Below are 24,964 nucleotides of genomic sequence, written 5' to 3' on the forward strand. Positions count from 1 at the left end.
TGACCTGAGCTATTCTGGAAGCATAACAAACGACGGATTTAACCAAAAAAAAAAAAAAAAAAAAAACGACGGATTTTAATATGAAAGATACCAGTTAAAAATATGCTTGTTTGAATGAATGATTCCCGAAAGAGGTCAGCTTAGTGGAGGTAATTGTGTTCTTCAGTTACAGTAGCCAACCAAGCACCACTGAGACCTGCAACATGACCAGGAACTGTAACCATTGTTTCTTGATTTCAGTCTTTGCAGTCATACTTCTTTTCTTGGCTCCAAAAACAGCACAAGAAGAAGGAGGCGAAGAATCACCAATCACTCGGTTTCAGCAATACCTTCGTATCAAAACAGCACATCCAAACCCTGATTATGCATCGGCAGTTTCCTTCCTTACTTCCCAAGCTCAATCCATAGGCCTTCAAGCCCAAACCCTGGAATTCGAACCAGGAAAACCTCTGCTTCTCTTGACATGGAAAGGTACAAACCCATCTCTCCCTTCAATCCTTCTTAACTCCCACATGGACAGTGTACCTGCTGAGCCCTCCAAATGGCTCCACCCGCCTTTCTCTGCAACTCGAACCCCTGAAGGGAAGATATACGCTAGAGGGTCTCAAGATGACAAGTGTATTGGAATTCAGTACCTTGAAGCAATTCGAAACCTCAAACTCAGTCGCAATTTTGAGCCCCTTCGGTCAATTCACATATCGTATGTTCCGGATGAGGAGATTGGAGGGTTTACTGGTGCTGCTATGTTTGCAGCATCGAAGGAGTTTGAGGATTTGAATGTAGGGCTTATGTTGGATGAAGGCCAGGCTTCGACTAACGATGAATTCCGGGTGTTTTATGCCGATCGGTCTCCATGGTGGTTGATAATTAAGGCTGTTGGAGTGCCGGGTCATGGGTCCAGGATGTATGATAATACTGCAATGGAGAATTTGATGAAGAGTATGGAGATTATTAAACAGTTTAGGGATAATCAGTTCGATTTAGTTAAGGCTGGAGTGGCTGCGAATTCAGAAGTTATTTCAGTGAATCCTGTTTATCTGAAAGCTGGCTCTCATTCTCCTACGGTGAGCTTCTGCTGCATTTAAGTTTGTCGTTTGCATTGGAGTTTGAGACTGTAACTCTGCTATTAGCTCTTTTGCAGCCCAATTGTGTGTTGCTTGTGTTTACATAAAGTTTTAGTTCTTTGGGAGCTGTCTCCATTTCATTGTCTTTTGAAGGTGCTTTCTGAATTGAAATTTTCGAGTATAATGCGACTTAAACGAGGTTTATGCTTTATATCCTCAAGGCAGAGGGGGTGTGCGTGTTTTTCCCCTCTCCCTGATCTAATCATTTATGTAAAGGGATAATAATTGAAGAATAACTCTCTAGGGTTTTGTGATGAACGTGCAACCTTCAGAAGCAGAAGCAGGATTTGATATTCGTCTTCCACCTACAGCGGACCCAGATCTCTTGAAGAAAAGAATTGCTGCTGAGTGGGCACCTGCTACTAGGAACATAACATATGAGGTCATATTTTTCCTTTGGTCATGCGATTTTTGTTTCTGTTTCTGGCCTGGTTTCATTATCTCATGTCAATCTCCAAATGATGTTGTTGCTAGTTCTGCTCATGTATGCTTATGTGTATGATACCTTAAACGTCTGCTATTGCCCCTAGTAATAAATTAATAATTGTGTCCTATGATCGAAGTAGTTTGGAGCTGGTAAGTTGATATTTTATCCTGGAACTGTTTGTTCTTTCTGGAATGTAAGTTGCCAGATCTGTTTTCTAGTTTCCAGTTTGCTAACTGATATTGGATATCAGTATTACTGTAAACCAAGTAGTGGTCTGAGACTGAATATCCCCTGCTATATGATTCCATGGGTTTTGGTTCTATTTTTTGTTTTTCTCTTCCTGGATTCAAGTTCCACAATGACAGGAAACCTTCCTAAATTTGAATCTGGCCATCAGATCATAATTTTTTAGACTTGTTCTACCTTTAATCAGACAATTCAATCTAAATTTCAGGCTGATCGAAAATAATTTGTTTTGAGTTATTAAAGTTTCTTTTAACCTGGCTTGTCCTTTTCCCCTATGATCTTGTTGCAAACTAATTTCCTACTGGATCAAATTAACACTGCTTTAATTGGTATTGGAGCTATGCAAGGACTGAGACGGTTGGTGATTGCTTTCTTATTTTTGAATAGTTGCAAAAACTGAACTTCAGACTTCAGAGTGAGGATGGTCTTACAAGTTGTGGGAGTATTCGTACAGGTAAATCATATGCATGGGTTTTTTGGGGACATGCATCTTGGGTTCAGTTACAGATATATTGGGGGGGGGGGGGGGGTTCCCAATATTTTCATTGTGACAGGCCACTTGACTGAAGAGATGGGTAGGGGCATAGTTATCCAGGCGTTCATGCATCTGCCAGTTGCCATGGCAATACAATTCCTTACTGGTTGTATGTCAGTCAACTGCTGTCGCCATCTCATTGTGACTTAGGCATTACCTTGGGTTCCTAGGTTAGCTTATATGAGCACGGTGGACCCAACGATTAAAATGAAAAGAGAGAAAATGGATCTTGCAATCAACTGGACTCCTCTCTTCAACCATCCTGGTTAGTTGTGATCAACTGATCATGACTTCATAGTCCTATTCAATTCCAGTAAGGTACTGACTTCTCTCTGTTTCCCTTTTTCCCCCACCTCTTTTCATTTCCTCTGTTTCTTTTTCTCTTCATGTCACACCCAGTCCAACTAGTGCATCTTGACTAGGATAGACACCATTACCTTATTGACCACTAGGATGACAGATGCAATGACTAACCGTCGTAGTTCGCGATTGAGTAATCATATCAGAGCAGCAAGAGACTTAAATAAATATGGAGTTGGAATCTTCATAGTATACCATATACAATACCTTGTCACTTATTCACATGTACAAGCAGGAATTAGTACAACTTTTCTCAGCAGTAAAAATAGAACCAATTTCCAAATGATGTTGTTGGTAGTTCTGTTCTATGTATGCATATGTCTATGATACCTTAAATGTCAGCAATTGCCCCTAGTAATAAATAATAATTGTTCAGGTGTCTCACGATGGGACTAGGTGGGACCTAATAAGTTAGTATTCAATTCTGAAACTATTTGTTCTTTCCAAAATTTAGTTTCCAGTTCTGTTTTCTGGTTTTCAGTTTTCTAATTAATGTTTGAATATTACCGTAAACAAGTAGTGATTTAAAATCGAATATCCCTGGTGTCTAATTCAATGGTTTTTGTTATTCTCCTTTCCGAATTTCAAGTTCCACAATGACAGGAAACCTTTTTGAATTTGAATTTGGCCATTAGAGTTGCATTATACTTTTCAGACTTGTTCTACCATTGGTCTGACAATTCAATCTAAATTCCAGGCTAATTGAAATATTTCGTTTTGAGTTATTAAATTTTCTCTTAACCTGGTTTATTCTTTTCCCCTTTGTTGCATGCTGATCTACTGGATCTCACTGGTTCAAATTAACACTGCTTTAATTGCTATTAGAGCTATGTAAGGACTGAGATGGTTGGTGATTGCTTTCTTATTTCTCAGTGGTTGCCAAAACTGAACTTCAGACTTCAGAGTGTGGATGGTCGTACAAGTGGTGGGAGTATTGATACAGGTACATCGCATGCTTGGGTTTTTCGGGGAGATAAATCTTGCATTCGGTTCTAGATCTATTGGGTTTTTGTTCCAATATTTTCGTTGTGACAGGCCACTTGGCCTAAGAGATGGGTAGGAGCATAGTTACTTAGGCATTTGTGCACCTGCAAGGTGCCAAGGGAATGGCATTCCTTACTGGATGTATGTCAGTCCACTGGCTTGGCCATCTGATTGTCACTTGGGCATTACCTTGGGTGCCTAGGTTAGCCTCGATGAGCAGGTCTCACCAACGATTAAAATGAAAAGAGAGAAAATGGATCGTAGGGTCGACTGGAAAACTCTCTTCAACCTTTCTTGTTAGTTGTGATCATGACTTTGATAGTCAGATTCAATTCCAGCAAGGTACTGACTTATCTCTGTTTCCTTTATTGAGTTTATTCCCCGATCCCTCTTCATTTCCTCTCTTTCTTTTTCTCTTCATGTCACACCACACCCCATTCCAACTCCTGTGGTGTGACTAGGATGGACGCAATACCTTATTGACCAGTAGGACCACAGATACAATGACTAGCCCTTGTAGTTTGCAATCAAATTATCATATGTTTCTTTTGGTAGGAATCAAATAATCACATCAGGGCAGCAGAAGAAAAAAATTAAAATATACCATATAAAATACCTTGTAACTTATCTACATATACAAGCAGGGACTTTACAAGACATTGCAGCCTCACAACCCTGACCCCAGTAGACCTGGTTTGGGTTGACCATTGCTGCCTTGCGTCCACTAGGATAACTGATGTGGAATTCCTACTCATGAACCCTCATAGTTGGCGGTGTCAATTATTGCAGCCTGATACGCCTGACTAGATAAAACCCAATCCAGATTGGGCTAATTATTTAACATATCAGATTCTGGACTGGCCTGATTTTGGCACTGTTCCAGGTTTTAGGGTTTGTACCATTGGGGGCTTGACTGACTAGATGAATAACTGGCCCAACCGTTCGGATACATTAAGCCCAATTTAGCCCTACCTATTAGAGAGAATAAATTTCCTAGTCTAACACCCCCCTCCTTTTCTCCTGGGGAAATTAATCGAATTCCAATTCCCAAGTTCTGCAGGGTTGCAACCTATGATTCTTTACAGTTGCTAAGTATCTCTGGTGCCACTGGCTTCTGTATCCAAGTAATAAGTTATTCACTCTTCTTCCATGTTTCTCTTCAGCTATTGAACTGTACTCCACTATATTCAACCTGCGACGTTCTTAAAGCAACACTTCATTCATTTAACTTCTCATATATATGTATATGTGTGTGTGTGTATATATATATTCATATATATGTATCATAGAGAGAGAGAGAGAGAGCTAGAACCTGTTTTGTCACATCCCTCCAGCCGGTACCCTAACTGCAATACCCGGAGGTGTGATCCACAACCCTGAAGATCAGTTCATAACAATCATCTTCCCACATAGCATAATAGTATAATCAAGGGCAAGAGCAAATCATTGTATAAATATAATTAAGGAAACAATCAAAGAAGGATCTCAAAATAGATCATAACGAATATTAGAGTGCGGAATAAAAGATACCAATCAATAAATCAAAGTATAGAGTTTAGCGGAAATAACTCTATAGTCAAAGCGGAAAGGTATATCAAAACTCTAATGTATTACAACTGAATAAAATAAAGGAAGTCTAAGGATCAATCTAAGTCTAATCATAATACAACTCCATATAAAAAAGAGTATGTCTAAACTCAAAAAACTTCCGTATCTAATACAGGACACTCTAGCTCCAGAATAGGACTAATGCCGGCATTGGAGATAGAAGCGTTAGTAGCAGCACTTGCCGAGTTGCAATGCCGGCATTGGAGGTTGTTACCGCGTGATTTGCAACGTTGTTTTGTCCAAGATCGCAAAGAATTGGTGATTGAAGATTTGGCGACAAGCTTTGAGAAGGAAAGTGAGAAATTGATCGCCGGAAATCTTGTTGAGGAAGAGCTGTAATCAATCTTTCCAGATCCAGCAACGAAAATCTGGGCGATGGTTAGGGTGTGGATCGCAGGTGAAGTAAGGAGGAAGAAAGGAATTGAACTGGCGGTTCAAGTCCAAGTGTGGTTCAAGTGTATTAGACCCCTGAGCCAATTGGGCTATTTATTTCTGTGTAATAAACCCATGGTGTCACATCCCGCCTTAAATCCACCAAGGGGTACCCTATCTGGATTACCCGGGGGAGTGATTCACGGTCCCGCCGATCAAGTTTAGGAACGATCATAGCCACTTAGCACAATAACATAATCAAAAGCAAGAACACATCTTTGTATTCAATTACTTTAATAATAAAAGTCAATAAAGGACCTCAGAAGGATCACAAAAGAACATCAGAGTGCGGAAAAGATACCAATAAGATACATAGTCAAAAAGCGGAAAGAAGGGGGAAACCCATCCTATAATAATAGCGGAAGGTAGATCGACTAAAAATAAGGGTTACAACCAGTTTCCGAAGTGGCAAGGGAACAAATTAAACTACGGTCTCAACGAATCAAATAAAAGGTTAAAAAGAGAATGAGACGATATCCCATCCCTAGCACACAAGTGCAAAACCGAACTGCTCCAGATAAGTCTCAATCTCGGACTACTAGTCTTTATCAACGTGTTCACCGTAACCAGTGTGGTATGAGTCACCAACTTGGTCTTCAGAGTGTTGACCGTCATAGTCAACAGTAGTAGTACCTACAGAAAAGTCTAACAAAATATGTTGCAAAAAGGAGTGAGTTCAAAAGAACTCAGCAAGGCAGGTTATTCCACAATAACATAAATCACATGATGCACAGCATAGCATGATACAATATGATATGAGACATACGATGCATGTATGAATCTAACTCTATGTATGTTGGTCTCTATGGTAGACATGCTTTAAGTCATAGCACCATACTTCTTTAGGTAAGTCTTAGTCACTCAACACCCGGGGGAATTGGGTCCTGTATCCCTCTCGGACAATCCATGGCTGGGGTTTCGGTCACCCGCTCTCTCACATCACCATTTGGTCTAAGTATTGGCGCATGTCAAGGTAAAACCTAGCCCAATGCAAGTCATCTACTCAGTCATATCATGTCAGATCCAGATACGTCCATTCCTCCCATCCCAGGATCCTTTCAGGTATCCTTCACATTAGAGTCACGGATATTACTCACCGGACTCACCAACCCTATTGGTCATCCACAAATAGTAGACGGGAAGCTCTGACGTCCTCTCACAGATATGACTCACCGATCTTCGAGCGCCCCTGAGCCCAAGTCTAGCTATTTGCAACCCTACCAATATATAGCCCCTTTCAGGTATCCGTAGTATGGTTTATGTCCTCTCACGGGTTGGTTACCGGTCTTGAGCGCCCATCAAACCATACCCTACCACGGGTCGTTCGGTCTTAATGCCCTTCTGATTCGGGTCTGATACGACAGGGACATCCTAGCCAAACACCACTAGACAAGCCCTATATATGTCATCCAATAATCCGGAAAAGTGTTGATGGGCATCTTCGGAGAATATCCCATACTATTCCCTTCGATGTCCAAGGACAAAAATGTCAAAAGGACATTCCCCAATCCCAAATCATACCTATGCAACTACATTCTCAATTCCATCACATCATGCATAAATAATATTTTATCATATGAAACGAGATATAATATAGAATGATCAATCACATATGTAATTAACAAGAATACATAATCATGATAACCAAAGTGATATATAACATGGTACTACTGTCTTGAAGTATATACAACAATCATATGATATTAGAAATACAACAATTAATGTGAATCTACCAAGTTTCCAACATAGAGGCATAATTCACATAATCCATGTAATTATGGTAATAATCGTCCTTACCTTAAGTCGCGATGATGATAATCCAATAATCTCAAAAGAATGATCCAAAGATGGTATTAAGACCCTAGACAAACATAAATGAAAGATTAGAAAAGAAATCGGGAAAATCGGAGGTCGAACGGGTCAAAATGGCGAAGAACACAATTCAGCACCTGCTTGGTTGATGCTCCTTGGTTGATGGGATCGACCAAAGAGCATCGACCGAGGAACAGTATCGGGCAGAATAATTGATTTTGGTCCGAAATCGGTCTTCCGGAGCTCGGATTGATCCGAAACTTGGAGGGATTGTTAATAATAGTATAAGAACTCTACCTATCAAGTATTATCATAATCCAATGGCCCAATTGAAAACCCCCAATTTGAAATCCTATGTTCTATATGCTAAACATCAAGTTTCATAATGAAATCAAATGCAATTGTAAGGGAAATCAGGGATTCAATCAAGAGAATGATAAGCCATAGATTAGGAATGATTATTAACATATAATCAGACCTAGCATACAATAGGAATCAGTTTAGGAGATGAAATCATGTTGCTATGAAGGAATTTCACAAGGAAGACAAGGTTAAGAATCGATATGAGATGCATAGTATTGATAGAATGAATTGGGGCTTATAGAAATCAAAAGAGACACTAGAAGAGGTGGTTGCAAGATTGCAACACCTTCTTCATAGCCCCAACAGCAAGAATAAGATGAGGTAGAAGTAGATTAGAGAGAGAGTGAGAGATTACATACCTTGGAGAAGAGATTAGAGAAGAGAGACAATGATTCTTGTAGAAGATCATCACCCAAGCCAAGGAGGAGCCTAAGAGGAGCTTTCCCACGTTCTCAGGTTTTGAAATGAGTAAAATAGGGTTCTAGGTTCGAGGTTTCACTTAAAAAGAGGAAAGAATATCCAAAAAGCATCTTTTACTCGAATCTGGGCAGCCTTGGTCGATGCTCCTTGGTTGATAGGATCGACCAAGCAGGATCGACCAAGCACAGTTCAATAGAAAACTCAGCAATAGTTCAGCAACTTCGGACAGGGATTCGGAGGGCTATACGGGGTCAAATTGAATGGGGTTTTCTCTTACAAGTCAATCAAGAAGTCTAGTTTCAGGAAATACCTTCGGATTAAGCACGGGAGTTCATTAGGTACTTCAACTAACTCAATCCTCTTCGTTGCGCAGAATTTCACTAAACATTGACAATGTACTCAAGTAAGGGGCATCATCGTCAATGTCCATGGGTTTCGGGTCAAACACCATGTCTTCCATAAAGAGGGCCCACAAGGACAATTTCCATCACTTCGGGACATGGATCCACCCTAAGGGAAAGGTCGGACATGACCTCCTAAGGCCTTCAAAGATAGCAACATTGAAATCAAGGTTCGACTTCAAGGTTTAACATTGAACAAGCCTTTCTTTAACCCAAAACAAATAGGGTGTCCTGGCTAGGTTTGGGCTGGATTTCACATTCTCCCCCCCCCCCCTTAAAATAATTTCGTCCTCGAAATTGGGAGAGTAGTAGGCTTCTAAGGAGATGAAGGCACTTCGCTCTTATCTTGACTTCCTTCTCTCAAAATCTACAGGAAATGAATAACAATAAGTCTTTTGTAAGAAAACAAGGAATAAGTCTGACATGTTTTGAAATCAAACCAAAAGTATGATCATGGCTTCATGAAGATTTCACAAGGATCATGGCGAAGATCAATATGAAGGTCATAAAACCTTAAGAATGAAAGGAGATTTGTAGAAGAGATGGTTGCAAGGATGCAACATCTTCTTCTTAATCTCAATCACAAAGAATAAGACATAGCAAGAGTAGATCAATACAACACAAGAGAGATTACTGACATTTGATTGAAGAATAGGAGATGAAAAGCTTGAAGTTTTGAAACAATTAGAAGGAATAACAATCATGAAGATCACACTTGATTTCTCTTCGAAATCATCATGTGGAGAATTCACAAGGTTATAGAGTGGATCTCCAAGGTTATAGAGTGTATGGAGATCCACTCTATAACAGTAGGGATAGAAGGATCAATCATGGGAATGATTTAAGATCACCCTCCTATCAAAGGGAGATAGAAGGCTCTAGAAGAAATAGTAGAGAGAATAGATTAGCTTTGGGGTAAATTTCTACCAAATGAAACTAGGCAACTCATATGACAGAGAATAAATTGAACAATGTATATGGTATGTATGCATTTGGCACAGAAGGAAGGTTAGGCTTAGGTGGGATTTCACAATATGTGAAATCCAGCCTAAACCAAGCCAGGACACCCTATTTGTTTTGGGTTAAAGAAAGACTTGTTCAATGTTAGACCTTGAAGTCGGACCTTGATTTCAATGTTGCTATCTTTGAAGGCCTTAGGAGGTCATGTCCGACCTTTCCCTTAGGGTGGATCCATGTCCTGAAGTTATGGAAATTGTCCTTGTGGGCCCTCTTTATGGAAGACATGGTGTTTGACCCGAAACCCATGGACATTGACGATGATGCCCCTTACTTGAGTACATTGTCAGTGTTTAGTGAAATTCTGCGTATCGAAGAGGGTTGAATTATTTGAAGTACCTAATGAACTCCCGTGCTCAATCCGAAGGTATTTCCTGAAACTAGACTTCTTGATTGACTTGTAGGAGAAAACCCCTCAATTTGACCCTATATAGCCCTCCGAATCCCTGTCCGAAGTTGGTCTTTTGGTCTCCGAAAGCCACAAGCTCCACTTGGGTCCTTTTCCAACTTAAGAAAGAGTCTTACCTGGTTCTTTAGGACCTTCCAAGTGTGTCAACACTGTACTCATGGTCCATCTTCTAAGTCCATCATCATTCAAATTGCATCTTCTTTCAAAAGTCAGACAGGGTTTCCATAATAGGATCTTCATCATCAACTTCCATTGGTTCTAGGTCAGATCCAATGGTTTCAAATGAGATGGCCCACAACTGTCTTCTTCCTTGACTTCTGGTCTTTGGACCTACAACATAGATTTCCGGGTTAGGGTTTGTGAGGGATTTCACAAGTTTGCTCAACAGTAAAAATAGAAATGAAGCCTATATCAAAAGTTGAACTACATAGTCTCCTAATTCCCGCACATATTGACAAAATCTTTCCTTCCAAAAATCTTTACATGATCTGGTCTTGGGCTCCACAAGGTCTTTTATTGCCATTAACACAAAACCAAAATAAGGTACTGTGACACTGTTCATGTGAGCAGTGTTCTGGCCTCCATTTCTTCATGTTTCTGTCCAACATCAGGTTTACTGGTAGTCCTTTTTCTTTTTTTGGTAGAAAGGTTTCCTTGTAATCAGTTTCATATGTAAACTACTTCGCAACAAATCTTAACTTACACAGTTCCGTTGTTCCATTAGCTCCTTGCTCTACTATCTACATCCATTTGAAGCATGTGAACTCTGTTAGAAGAATAGAGAAGAACAAAGAAGAAAGCCGAGAGGAAGAAGAGAATAATTTGAGAGAGGTTGTTGTGGGAGACCTCCCTTGATGTGATGTACTCCAATGTCTGCGGCTTTATTTATAAGATATAGAAGAGGACTTCCAAATGAAATAAAAAACCAAAGGAAGCGTCCAATATGGACTCAAATATCGACCCAAAATTCAGCTCGAATCCCTTTCTTCTTCCTAAAATGCCCTTTAACATTCCCCCTCAAGCTGGAGAATAAGCATAAACATTCCCACCTTGTCACAAATATAGTTCACACTCTCAGCCCCCAAAGTTTTTGTGAATAAATCAACCAGCTGTTCTCCATTTCAAACATGACAAGTGGAGATCAGTCCCTGTTGCATCTTCTTATGAAGTATACCGAACAAACCATACACATGGTGATTGTTTCAGCCCATAGAGTAACTTCTTTAGGCAACGCACCAAACCATTCCTCCACGAGAGCAACAAATCCTGGGGGTTGCTGCATATAGACTTCTTCATAGAGATCCCCATTGAGGAAGACATTCTTCATATCCAGCTAAAACAAAGGCTAATGATATGTAGCAGCTAAGGAAATCAAAATCCGAAGGAAGCCTTCACCACAGGAGAGAAGGCATCTAGATAGTCCACACCATATACCTAAACATATTTGTTTGCCACTAGTCTAGCCCTTAACCTTGCAAGAGTATCATCAGGATTTACTTTCCTTGCAAACACTGAGCGACATCCACTAGCAGTTTTTCTAGGAGGCAAGGGAATAGTTCCTAGGTGTGATTCTCCTGTAGGGCTGCCAACTCCTTAATTGTCGCAGCTATCCATCCAAGACTCAGAAAAGCTTCAAACATAAACTTAGGGAGTGGGTGAGTCTCAATGGTAGATAAACCAACATGAAAAGTGGAAGAAATACCAGTATGTGAAGAAAGTTAGAAATGGGGTATTGGTCACAACTCCAAGTGCCTTTGCAAAGGGAATTAGAACATCAAGGTCTGAAGCAGGGTGACTTACTGTATAATCCACTTGGAGGAGGGGAGGGTGGAGGAGCCATGGGAGTAGGAATGGCTATAGATTTTTTGGACATCATTGATGTATAGTTGTAATCTTAGTTTGAATAGGAGGAAGTGGAGGTCGAGTTATAACGAAGAGAAATATCAAGAAGATCCTTTTCCATAGAGGAGATAGTAAATGTGGCACAAATTCAAAAAATGAAACATCAATAGTATTAAAATATTTTCGAAATTCAAAAGAACAACGGTTACCCTTCTGAGAGCGAGGGTACCCAACAAACATGCATTTAATAGCTCTCAGGTTAAGCTTAGGCAATCCAGGCCCGTGGTCCCGAACAAAACAAACACTTCGAATATATGAGGAGGCAATACATAGAAAGGACTAGTGTAAGGAGTATAGGATACCGCCTTTAGAACAAATGAAGGCATTTGGTTAATAAGATAACAAATGATTTACACAACATCAGCCCAAAAGGGTTAGGGACTCACATTTCAAACAATAAAGAGCAAATGACTTCTGTCAAATGGCAATTATTCCATTGAGCCACACCTATTGTTGGGGGTGTGGACATTAGAAGTTGATAAAGGATGTCATTGTATGTCATGATAGTGTTAAAAAGATGAGAAGTATTTGATTGTTACGGTCACCAGCAAGCAACTGACCGATATAATAAACGGTTAGTATGTGCTAACCGAATTTCAGTCACTCATTGAAGGGCAAGTCAGTTATGACATGAGGACACAAGGTGCTGCTACAAAAACTTACCAATCGTATCCCGGTTCAATGATGAACTTGGACGATGTTAGGAAACTAGGAAAGGCAATTTGGGGAAGGACAGATCCATCGAGAGTTAGTGCCTTGCGCTAACTCTCGATAGGAAAAAGAGGCGGTAATTAAGAGTTTTATACCAATCAAAATTGGTTGATGCTTTCCTATATAGAATAGACTTGTAAATTAGCCTATATATAGTGAAGTTATTTTGAGGAGTGCTCAGAAGTTCAATCTGAGCCTCCAAAACTAAGTCGTGGCTTCCATCTTCTCCTCTCCCTCATTCTTCACCTTATTCTTTCTCAAACTAACATGGTATCAGAGCTGTAGGTCCTCTTATTCCTTTCGATTCTAAGAATTACTAGTACAAACAGTTGATTCTATAGAAAGGAAAGAAACTGTACCTAGTGTGAGAGTCGTTTCCAGAAATTAAAGGGATGCAACACCTTACGCTGCACTTGTTGGTGATTTTTATTTGAAGATTGACGTGTGCAAGAGAATGCCCAAACTGAGCCGTGCGATGACCTCTTCTCAAGATCGTTGCCATGATTGATGTCGGATTTGCATTTTTTAGGTACAAATCTCCTTGAAGATCTCCATGAAGGAAGGCATTCTTCGCATCCAACTGAAACAAGGGCCACTGGTAGGTAGCGGCAAAGAGATTAAAATGCGGATGGAAGTAAGCTTGGCAATAGGCGAAAAAGTATCAACATAATCTATGCCATAAACTTGAGCATAGCCCTTGGCAACGAGACGAGCTTTCAGGCGAGCTAAAGATCCATCAAGATTAACTTTCACAGTGAATATCCACCTACAACCAATAGCTGTCTTTCTTGAGGGTAAAGGCACAAAATCCCAAGTCTGATTTTCTTCTAAGGCTTGTAATTCTCCGTTCATTGCATTGACCCACCCAGGATTTGACAAGGCTTCAAGAACATTTAGGAATAGGATAAGTCTCTATAGTAGATAAAGCAGTAGAGAACCTAGGTGATAAAGTAGAATATGAAATAAAGTTAGAGATGGGATACTGAACATAAGAACGAGTACCCTTCCGAAAAGCAATGGGAATATCAAGGTCAGATTTGGTAGGAACGTTTGCAAGATCAACAGACGAAATCGGCATAGAGGTAGAGACCGAAGGTGCAGAGGGGGGAGCTAGTGGTTTTGGATGGCGCATGTACACTTTGGTGATGTCTGGCAGAGGTGGAGGTGAAGGAACTGCACCCTATGGAAACACACTTTGAAAAATACATAAATCATCATTTAGGTTAGTTAAACTATGAGATTCAGTAGAAAAAGGAGTGGACTCAAAAAATGACACATCTACAATAACAAAATATCTTCGTAAGTCAGAAGAATAATAACGATATCCCTTTTGAGTGCGAGATTACCCCACAAAAATACACTTCAGTGCACGAGGATCAAGTTTAGAGATCCCTGGGCAACGATTACGAATGTAACATACACAACCAAATACGCGAGGAGGCAAAGTAAATAAAGGAGATGAAGGAAATAAGAGAGAATGAGAAATGCCACCTTTTAAGACAGATGAAGGCATCCTGTTAATAAGATAACAAGCAGTTGAAAGCTGCATCAGCCCAAAAGGATTTAGGAACCTTCATCTCAAATAAGAGAAAACGAGTGACCTCCAATAAGTGTCTATTTTTTCTTTCTGCAACCCCATTTTGTTGAGGAGTTACGACACAGGAGGATTGGCAAAGAATCCCATTAGAAGCCATAAATTTACAAAAAGGATCAGAGAAATATTCTTTGGCATTATCACTACGAAAAGTACGAATAGGAACACCAAATTGAGTACGAATTTCAATAACAAAATTGCAAAATATGTCAAATAATTCTGAATGATTTTTCATTAAATAAAGCCAAGTGACTCTTGAAAAGTCATCCACAAATGTAACAAAGTATCTGTAACCTGAAGTAGAACTAACAGAAGAATGCCTTCCTTCATGGAGATATGCCAAGTGACTCTTGAAAAGTCATCCACAAATGAAGAATGCCTTCCTTCATGGAGATCTGCATGAGGAAGTGTATATGGAGCAACCACCTGGGTTTGTTGTTCAGGGGGAGAAGAATAAGGTTTGTTGCCTCCGCAAATCATTATATAGTCTCAAGCAGTCACCTTGAGCATGGTTTGGACGATTCACTACTGTTGTAATAGAATTTGGGATGACTCGTTGTGATTGTGATCACTCTGTATTCTTTAAAAACTTTGATGTGAGGCAAAACCCCTTCGCGCGGCCCGGTGAGGTCCGAAGAGATCAGATCTCTCGAACGAAGTGAAGAGAAAGTAGTTTATGTTGATGATATTGTCATTACAGGAAATGACACTTTAGGAATTGATAGGTTAAAGACCTATTTACAGGAAATGGCACTTTAGGAATTGATAGGTTAAAGACCTATTTACAAGAGAAATTTCAGACCAAAGACTTGGGCAAGTTAAAAGTATTTTCTAGGAGTTGAAGTTGCCCAATCAACAAAGGGCATCTTCTTATCTCAATGGAAGTATGTATTGGATTTGCTTTCTGAAACAGGAATGTTGGGATCAAAACCCGTAGACACTCCTATGGAATGTAACTTAAAGTTAATGCCAGAAGATGGAACCATTTTTGATGATCCAGAGAAGTATAGAAGGTTTGTTGGGAAGCTAAATTATCTGACAGTGACTAGACCTGACATTGCCTTTCCTATCAGTGTTGCGAGTCAATTTTTGTCTGCCCCACGAACATCACACTGGGATGTAGTTATATGAATTCAGAGGTATCTTAAGAAAGCACCAGGATGTGGACTTCTTTACATTAATTATGGACATAGAAATGTTGAAGGATTCTCTGATGCTGATTGGGCTGGATCACCTATTGATAGAAGATTGACTACAGGCTACTACACATTCGTTGGAGGAAATTTTGTATCATGGAAGAGTAAGAAACAAACTGTGGTAGCAAGATCAAGTGCAGAATCTGAGTATCGTGCTATGGCACAGGTAACATGCGAGATGGTATGGATAAAACAATTACTCCAGGAATTAGGAATTATTGATGACACACCAATGAAGTTATGGTTTGATAATCAAGCTGCGGTTCATATAGCATCAAATTCAGTTTTTCATGAATGTACCAAGCATATTGAAGTTGATTGCCACTTTGTTCGTGAGAAGTTATTACAAGGCATAATATCCCCCAAGCATGTGAGGACTAGAGAACAACTTGCAAATTTATTCACCAAAGCTCTAGGGAATACAAGGGTTACCTATATTTGTAACAAGCTGGGCATGAGTAATATATGTGCTCCAGCTTGAGGGGGAGTGTTAGGAAAGGGCTATTTGGGAAAGGACAGATCCATCGAGAGTTAGTGCCTTGCTAGTGCCTTGCGCTAATTCTCGATAGGAAAAAGAGGCGGTAATTAAGAGTTTACCAATCGAAATTGGTTGATGCTTTCCTATATTGAATAGACTCGTAAATTAGCCTATATATAGTGAAGTTATTTTGAGGAGTGCTCAGAGTTCAATCTGAGCCTCCACAACTAAGTCGTGGCTTCCATCTTCTCCTCTCCCTCATTCTTCACCTTATTCTTTCTCAACTAACAGATGACAACTAGTTCTTCGCTGGCCCTAGTTAATGTAATCGTGAGAGGCTAACCGATTGGGCCAAAGGAGAATCTGATTAAATGCATTTGGACGAGGTTGAGAAGATATGGTAGGTATTAATAGTTTGTAGTTATATGGAAGTTATGATGGTCTTTGTAATTCCAAAGTCCACCCTAAAGGACTTCACGGGTTTTTGTTGCCTTCTCCCAAAAGGCATCAAAGTCCTTTATATGCTGAGGCAGGGGGTGAGCCGAACATTCTCCTGGAGTTCAGATGCACACGTTGTGTTTCCTTTGAGTCCTTGGGACTCTGGCATGCCCGCGCACTACAACTCACATCGTTGGCGATGGCCGAAAATGGACTCATATTTTTATGAGGAAACAATACTACATCAATTGGGAACAATGTTGAAAAGATCCATGCCACTGAATTGACATGGTCATGCAGTAAACATGTAAAGACAAACTTCTAATTTTCCTTCACCCTGAGGACAAGGTGAATTTCGAGGGGCCAATAGTGTTAGGGTCCTAAGATCGTGCCACATGGAGGAGAGAGAGAGAGAAGATTACTATTGGTTTAGGGGTTATAAATAGGAGAAAGTGTGAGGAAAAGGGTATGGAATACTTTATGTGAGTGTTTGGGCAGCCTTTTGCCTGAAGGCAGCAGCGTGTTGTAGGGGTGATTGGCACCATTAAAACCAGATAATCTTTCAGGAAAAAAAATAAAATAAAGATTATTTTTGTTAATTTCTTAGTTTTGGTATTAATTTTTGTATTGGATTAGGGGATTCTTATCACAAACTAGCAACCAAATAAATCTAGATGAATAGGGCAATCTTCAAAGCAGCAGAAATTTCTCTAGAAACCAAGAAAAGAAAATTAGGGCACATCATCATGGTCTGATTCAATCAACCATTCACACAAAAACAGTCCTCAAAACTAGGATTTCAAAAGAGTGTCCTATTGCTCAGCAGGGTCTGATCCAAACAAACTTCCGTAAACCAGTCCCAGAAGAATATTATGGTGAAAATGCAGTAAACATTCCTGGACAGAAGAAAGGGCATCCCACCAACCTTGCATTAAAAAATCAGAGACTCGATTCTTATGCATTTGATGAAGATTCAGTCACTGATCTCTGATCCTAAAACTAGCTCCAAAAAACCAGCACAGAGTGCCGCTTCAAAGCGAAAATTTGCTGTAGAAGAACCTCATAACAGTGGCGATAGCTCCACCACTTTGCCAAAGAAGATGGGGGAAAAAAACTCAAGTCATTTTGGTGTGAGAACTTGTAAGATTCGATCACCACAACTCTGGTACCATGTGAACTCTGTTAAAAGAATGATAAAGAAAAGAGAAAGGATGTCAGAGAGGAAGAAGAAGAAAAGAATTTGAGAAAGGATGGATAAGATAAGAAATGATCATATTAGAGTTGGTCTGGGAGTTGCTCCCATAAGTGATAAGCTTCGAGAAAGTCATTTGAGGTGGCACGACCATGCTCAACGGAGACCTATAAATGCCCGTGTACGGAGAAGTGATATAATCCATATTGAAGGAACTAGAAGAGCTAGGGGTAGACCTAAGATAACCTTAGGAGAAGTGGTGAGAAAGGATATGTATAGCTTAGGCCTTGTATCTAGCATGGCCTTGAACAGAACTGATTGGAGGGCAAGAATCCATGTAGCCGACCCCATTTAGTTGGGACAAGGCTTATTGGTGTTGTTGTTGAAGTTCGCCTATAAAAGGCATTTAATGCAATGTAATGAACAAGGAATGTGAGACTTCACTTTCATTCTATAGTTGGTATCAAAGCTAGTCCATTTTCTCTTCTAATTCTTTCCATTTTTTGTTTGTTTATTTTTCTTAAAACTTTCAAAGCACAAAACCATGGTGGATGCCTACATTCATGCCGCCCCACTTAGTGACGGCTGCTATTTTCATGATTTTCTCCATGTTCTAAGTTTCTCTTGCAGCTCTTCGGGTTGTGCTAGCGGTGTTTGGGTCTGTAGCATGTGATGATCTCTTTGGGTGAGGAAGTTACTCTATATGCTCCTTAAGAATCTTGATGGTTGATTGTCTACATGAGGAAATTAATGAGAGTTCCTTGAGTGTTGGGGGCTTGCGTCATGATCGCTGATAGCCCTTTTTAAGCTCGGATGAATTACCTTCCTTAAGTTATGAAAAGAAACACATTGGGTACACCATCGTAGCATATTTTAGAACTCCACTAGTCATGAGAAACCATAAATTGCTCCAGATCTGACCCGTTTAACACGATTCTAAGAATTTCTATGTTTCATTTTGAATCAACCACCCCATCTCTCTACCTCATCTTCATTCTCCTCAACAACAACACCCCTTTCCTCTACCCAAAGTTCTAAGGTTGATCTCCTCTATGAAGTCAACTATGTCCCAGATTAGGAAAAGATCCCCTCTGCAAGTCAGATACACCGTACCAATTTCCCTTTACTAAACGCTTACTTAGTTTCCCTAAATTTTCTGCCTCTTGGACCATCTGGTCCTTGCTCAAACCCAAAAAGGCCCCAGCTATCTAGGAAAAGTTGCTTCCCCATGTTCTCGTCAGAGCATTTTCATTTGATGGATCTCCATTTTATGAGCTCAGCTCCCCTACTGAACGTTCATTCTTTGATGTTTGCTCCTGCCCAGACTGTATTCTGGCAATCTTTTTTATAGTTTCAGTTGAACCAAAGAGACCTCCCTAAAAGCCACGTGACCTTCTTTAGGCACGATACTGTGAAGGATGCCCTAATATGGGCCTTCTTGGTGATAACCCTGGCAAATATCAATTCATTGTGGAATATAGTACATCCAAGCCATGTTCGCTTGGCTGTTGCCAGTCTCTGCCACTAGCATGTGAACCAACTCTAGCTTTAAAGATTACACAGTTCCCAGTACTGCACCCCTGTGCTTCATGACACAAGGCGCCCCTGCTGGAAATTCCTCATCAATCAACAAGCAGTTCCCCAGCACGAACACTTTTGTTAACGAACAACATAGACACCATGTGTGGAAAATTACTCTAAACACCATCTCATCTGATGGACAGCAAATGGAAAACTCCACTCTTGAAGCAGCCTTTAATTGGCAAGTGGAAAATGCCCTGGTTCAAAATCAATATCTCAAGAAGATTCTTTCTTACCATGAGAATACTTCAATGCAACTATTGTAGACTAGTGCAGATCTTCGGTACCTCAGGACAAAGGTTAAGCAGTTATATAATGAGCTCATCAGGTTAGCCACAAACCCAAATGTTCAAGCCATTTCTCATCGAATGGCAACAAAAGAAAAGGAGAAGAAATTCTATGAGTCCCAACTTTAGCAAAGGCAGCGCAGCTACACACACCTGCTCCAGTTCCCCAGTATATGCCAAAAAAATCTCACACCACCACTGTATGTTCCACCACCTCAGCTTTCTTATCCATCCTTTGACCTCCTTAGAGATTTCCAAGCGCAATCGGTGTCCCCTCCAATCATACCAGGAACATCCTCATCCATTTTAGGCTTCCCAATCTATACACCTTCACCACATAATATTGACTTTCCCACAGACATGTTGCTTGACTTAGTCCAACAGCAACACAATTTGTCTTGGACTTGCCCCAAGTTTTCTCAGTCTCAAACCTCTCCGCCTGCTATAACTCCTCTTGGCCATGTGGATCCCTTGAACCACCCTCAAACCCCAATCCATTGACCTCTTATCTTCATGCCCTAACCAAACCAAGGGCACTTCCTATTTTCTCCACAAACAAAGCCGCTTCTCCCAATTCCTCTGACTCTGATTCAGATGACTCTGTTTTATCTGGAGAATAGTCCTCGTATTGTATTGGTATTTACTGTGTATTGTACTATATTGTATAATGATGCAAGCTATGGCGTAAGATGTCATACATGCATTATTGAGTGTGCTTTTCATTTGCATTTCATTTGAGTTCCTTGTAAGAGTTTGCCTATAAAAAGGCGTGTAATGCACAAGGAATGTTGGACTTCACTTTCATTCTATAGTTGATATCAGAGCCAGTCCATTTTCTCTTCTTCTTCTTGCCATTTTTCGTTTGTTTATTTTTCTTGAAACTTTCGAAGCACATAACTGTGGTGGATGCCTGCAGTCATGCCTATCCACTTGGGATGGGTGCTATTTTCATGATTATCTCCATGTTTTGAGTTTCTTGCAGCTCTTAGGCCTGAGTTAGCGGTGTTTAGGTCTGTAGCGTGCAGACCTCTCTTGATGTGAGGAACTCCAGTGTTTTTTTTTAACAATAGAAGAGGACTTGCAACCAAAATAAAAAAACCAAAGAAGAGTTCAATATGGACTCAATTATCTAATCAAAATATCCAGTTCAAGATTTGGTGCCAGGCACAAAATTTCAAGTCCCTTTTTTTCTTCCTAAAATGCCCTTTAACAAAGCCCACAAATCTTTTGCCACAAAGAAGGAAAACAAGATCTAGGGAAGGAGATAGAAGACAAGGAAGATCTGAAAGCACAATTGAAAGGAAATCATAAGACACCACATGAGAAATAGGATGTTGTGCACAACTCTTTTTTCCTTTATGAACAACCGTAAGCAAATTCGAAGGATTAACACCATCAGGAAGCAAAGGCTACCAGATCCTATGAGGTAACAGGCAGCCTTGGGTCTGACTGAAGCAATTGCCCTGCGGTAATTGTTGCAGGCTTCTTGCAAGAATGAGTGTACATCTGCCTCCATTTTCTGTGAATGGTTGTTCTACCTGCCTAAGGATCTATCTCAAGCTTTGGAAGGCCAGTAAGGGCATATTGAGAGGGACATTCAACAACACTTCATCACTAGAGCACTCTCCATAAAACGGTGCCAAGGGAGAGTTGTAGAACTTAGGCTCATGGAAGTATGGAACACAATTCCCATATAGACAATGTTATGGCACGAAGGCAGATGGTAACACTTGTAGCCCTTTTGAGTGGATTAGCCAGATAAAGTTACACTAGAACCCTTGATAATTGAGTTTACTAGAAGGCAGTGATTACGTGCAAAGCATGGAGAACGAATAAAGGAGGACCAATGCTGAAGAATATCCAGAGGAACTCAAGAATCTTATACTCATGAGGCATGCAGTTGATAAGGTAAGCAACTGTGAGGACTACCATATTCCATTAATGTTTAGTAACATGTATTTACACAAGAATGAATGCAAGTGACCTCCAATAGGTAGCACTTCTTACATTCTATGACACCATTTTGGGTGCTTACCTAAATCATTAGTGTGACTGAAACACCATCTGCCGTGGGCATGACCTATCACTTTCGTGTTGGATAAAAGTATTATTGAGTGGATGTCGGGGTCTAATTGACCATTACCATGTGCACATAGGAGAGCTTCTGAAACATGTATTTCTCCGTGTTGTGGATGCTTTTCTGCATTTGTTAGAGGTGTTTTTCTGTAGGATGGGCGTGTAGACCTAGTAGAGCCTTTTGACAGTCAAGCTGGTGTGTATGTGTGTCTGAATTCCTGCAGTAATTTATGTGTGCCTGAGTGACAGTACATATAGATTTTATGTGCCAGAAGTGAGGGTCTCCAGCAGCACAGTGTGGTTGAGTACCAGCACTGTGTGATAGTGTCAGTTCTAGGTGAATATGAGATTCTTTGTAGTTAACACAGCAGCTGTTGGCAGCTGGGTCAGGGACTCTGAATGTTGTTGAGGATGCCCCTGTTAGTGTGGTTGTGCTTTTGTGTACTTTTGAGAGGACAGAGTATGTGGTGCGGTCAGAGTTGAATGCATCAACAAGTGAGCTAGGAAGAGAACCTTTTTGAGGGAAATTTTTTTATCTACTGATTCACCCCCACTCCCAGTGGCCATTACTGTTCAACAGCTACATCACTATATGCAAATTTGAGTGAAGAAGAAGCTTTCATCTGAATTTGTCTGTTTATTGAGATTTGAGGCTGGCTCTGTGGGCTTTTCGGTGTTGCATCTGTTTCAGCTATAACTTTTGCTGTGGATTCAGCATTCAGCAAGTGGGTTCCTGATCTGATTTTTATTTCCTACACTTAACACCTATAAAACTGATAAGATCACTATATATCTTTTTTTCTGTATTCTATTTTTTTTATTTAATCGCAGATGCAGATTCCTGGTTTTTTAACTGCACATCAATGCTTTATTGATCTACAGTTTTAAATTTCAATTTCCTTATCGATTTCATAAAACTAGTCCAGATTGGGTTCTCAGTTTCAACCTTTTTGGAAATCATTTTTTTTAATTGATATTCTGCTGCTGCTGCTTATATATAATTTCTATGGTGACCATTTGTTAATTGCTGGGGGACCTTTGAAACTCCAATTTCATTGCTGTGTTAAAGCTGGAACTTTGAATTGAGGAATCCTGTTGTCAGTAGGATAAAACCTGGTATGCTCGATTTGAGCATCACATATCCATTTGATTTTGAAGAACTCTTACTGTCTATTAGAGTGACTGTAGACCAATTTCCTGTGCAGATCAGAATCTCTGTTTTGATTAAATTAATTTCTACCTAGTCTGTTTTGATACAATTTTTCTTGTTTTCTGAAATTTTCATCTAAAACTCCTAGGGACTCATCAAAAGGTCTATACATCTGGGACAAAGGTTTTCTAATTATTTATAGAATCAAGACCTGAAATCGTTCAACCAGAATATCTGTAAATCTTCACTCTTGTGGGGCTTTTCATTGTTCGCAAATCAGAACACAACCACATGTAGTTGCACCACATAAAAAGCGTATTGCAAGAAGCCCATATTATGGGCTGAAATACCCCCCCCCCCCCACCACCACCACCCAAACCCCAAAAAAACTGCACATGTGCACACTAATGCATATGCATACACATGTATGTTATACTAATATAATGTGCACTGTACAGATGGATATCAGTATTCTTAATTTCTGAATGTCAGAACAGCTTCCTCCATTTGTTGTTTTTAATTTAGACCTTTTGGTTTGTTTTGCATATTGCAGCTTAGTGAGAGAGGACCCTCAAGAGACCATAGGGGGCACCCTCTATTGACACCAACCAATGGCTCCAATCCATGGTGGTCTATTTTCAAGCAAGCTATAAGTGCAGCCGGAGGAAAACTTGCTAAGCCTGAAATCTTGGCCTCCACGACGGACGCACGCTATGTAAGACAGTTGGGGATACCCACCTTCGGCTTTTCCCCAATGTTAGAAATGCCAATCTTACTTCATGAACATAATGAGGTTTGTTGATGTTAATGATCTCAAAATGCTTTTTTCCCCAAGTTACCTCCATATACTTGCATGCTAATTCTGTCTGTACTGTCTATTGACTCTTATGTGTGCAGTTTCTGAAGGATAGTGTATTTATGAACGGAATTAAGGTTTATGAATCCATCATCAGTTCTTTAAGTTCCTTTGATGGAAGTAAAACACTAGGCTCTACTGCAGCTTGATTGATGGTTGAGCATGCTGTAGTTCAGCACCGTGGTCTATTGTTGTATTGGTAATAATTTGCAGGTTTATTGCTTAACTCATGTCTGGAGATGTTTCCTATTCACCCACCGAAAATATCTTGAAAAATATGGATATATGAAGTTTGTGTATTTGGTGGCAAGCCTATAACTGTAAGGGGAGAGAGAGGGGTAAGATTTCACTCAACCACACTCAAACATGAAGAAACTTAGATTTAAATTCATTTCACTCTCAATTGCTGGGTTATGAGTATGGTATTTGTAGGAGAAAATTGCACATCCTATGGCAGTAAGATTGGGGCATATCCAAGCTATTGGGTAATGCTTTGTGGGGGTGGGAGTTGAGTGACAGCAAACAATTGGTGGAGATGTTGAACCATTCTACTACACCTTCCTGAGACATTCTCCCAATTATAAATGATATCAGTGCTCCTACATTCCCTATTTCCCCTCTTTTTCCTATTTACCTAGAGAAGTCAATCATGTTGCTGATTCTCTAGCTAGAAAGGCTCTTTCCCGTTAGAGAACTGATTGGTCAATTTCTGCTGCTTGTTTCAAGAGGCTTGTCTTAAGAATACTCTGTTTTTGGGTTTGGCTCTTCAAATCATGTTGGTCCAACCAATCAAGGAATGCACTGATTATGGTCCTTTTGGAAGAACTCAATCCCAGCTAGTTGGGTGGATGTCTACAAGGAACAATATGTGGCCGACATATGGCGAAATATTGGCGAAAATTCAGTGTGTTGCTCAAGACCAACGTGAAACCAACCACCAAAACGAAATATACCAAAAGTTGCCCGAAATTTATCAACAAATCTGCTAATATCACCGAATTGGTGAAATGTCAGCAAGAATCGCTATTACTCTGCATTTTCTGGCGAGTTGTTCACTTGTTCTGCTGTTGCAGCCATTGCTGTTGTTGCTTCTTTTGTGAAACCTAGATCAGAGGATTGAGAATGGGAATCATTGGAATTGCCGGACGAACCACGCTTAGAGACGACTCATGAGTCACGGCCCTCACCGCTGCAACTCACCACTATTTTCTGCATCTTCCTCTCTCTCTTTCTCTACAAAAATCATCTCCGGTGAACAACGAAGAATGAACCCTCTCTCTCTTTCTGCTTCTCTCTGCAAAAATCTCCAGCGAAGAACGAAAAACGAACCCCTTTTAATCCTTTTAAACGTCGGCGATCGCCAAC

At 40.2% G+C, this 24,964-nt stretch overlaps 1 protein-coding gene across 1 annotated transcript; it reads left to right on the plus strand.

Annotated features, from left to right (window-relative positions):
• Window positions 1–66: 66 nt before the first annotated feature.
• LOC149015735 (uncharacterized) lies at window positions 67–24,611 on the plus strand. Its single transcript, XM_089155144.1, has 4 exons — window positions 67–1,064; window positions 1,369–1,506; window positions 23,297–23,536; window positions 23,641–24,611. The coding sequence occupies exons 1-4, from the start codon at window positions 204–206 to the stop codon at window positions 23,746–23,748; spliced, it is 1,347 nt and encodes a 448-aa protein (XP_089011270.1). The 5' UTR covers window positions 67–203; the 3' UTR covers window positions 23,749–24,611.
• Window positions 24,612–24,964: the final 353 nt, after the last annotated feature.

The sequence above is a fragment of the Hakea prostrata genome, chromosome 5, assembly GCF_041222555.1.
Source record: "Hakea prostrata isolate BN-2017 chromosome 5, UWA_Hpros_2, whole genome shotgun sequence".
In the NCBI taxonomy this organism is placed as follows: Eukaryota; Viridiplantae; Streptophyta; class Magnoliopsida; order Proteales; family Proteaceae; genus Hakea; species Hakea prostrata.

What these genes read in the sequence shown, in the direction of transcription:
- LOC149015735 (XM_089155144.1), top strand. Translation starts at nt 204, where the DNA reads ATGACCAGGAACTGTAACCATTGTTTCTTGATTTCAGTCTTTGCAGTC. An exon ending in CTGGCTCTCATTCTCCTACG is followed by an intron (nt 1,065 to 1,368) that starts GTGAGCTTCTGC and finishes ATAACTCTCTAG; the next exon opens with GGTTTTGTGATGAACGTGCA. An exon ending in TACTTCATGAACATAATGAG is followed by an intron (nt 23,537 to 23,640) that starts GTTTGTTGATGT and finishes TTATGTGTGCAG; the next exon opens with TTTCTGAAGGATAGTGTATT.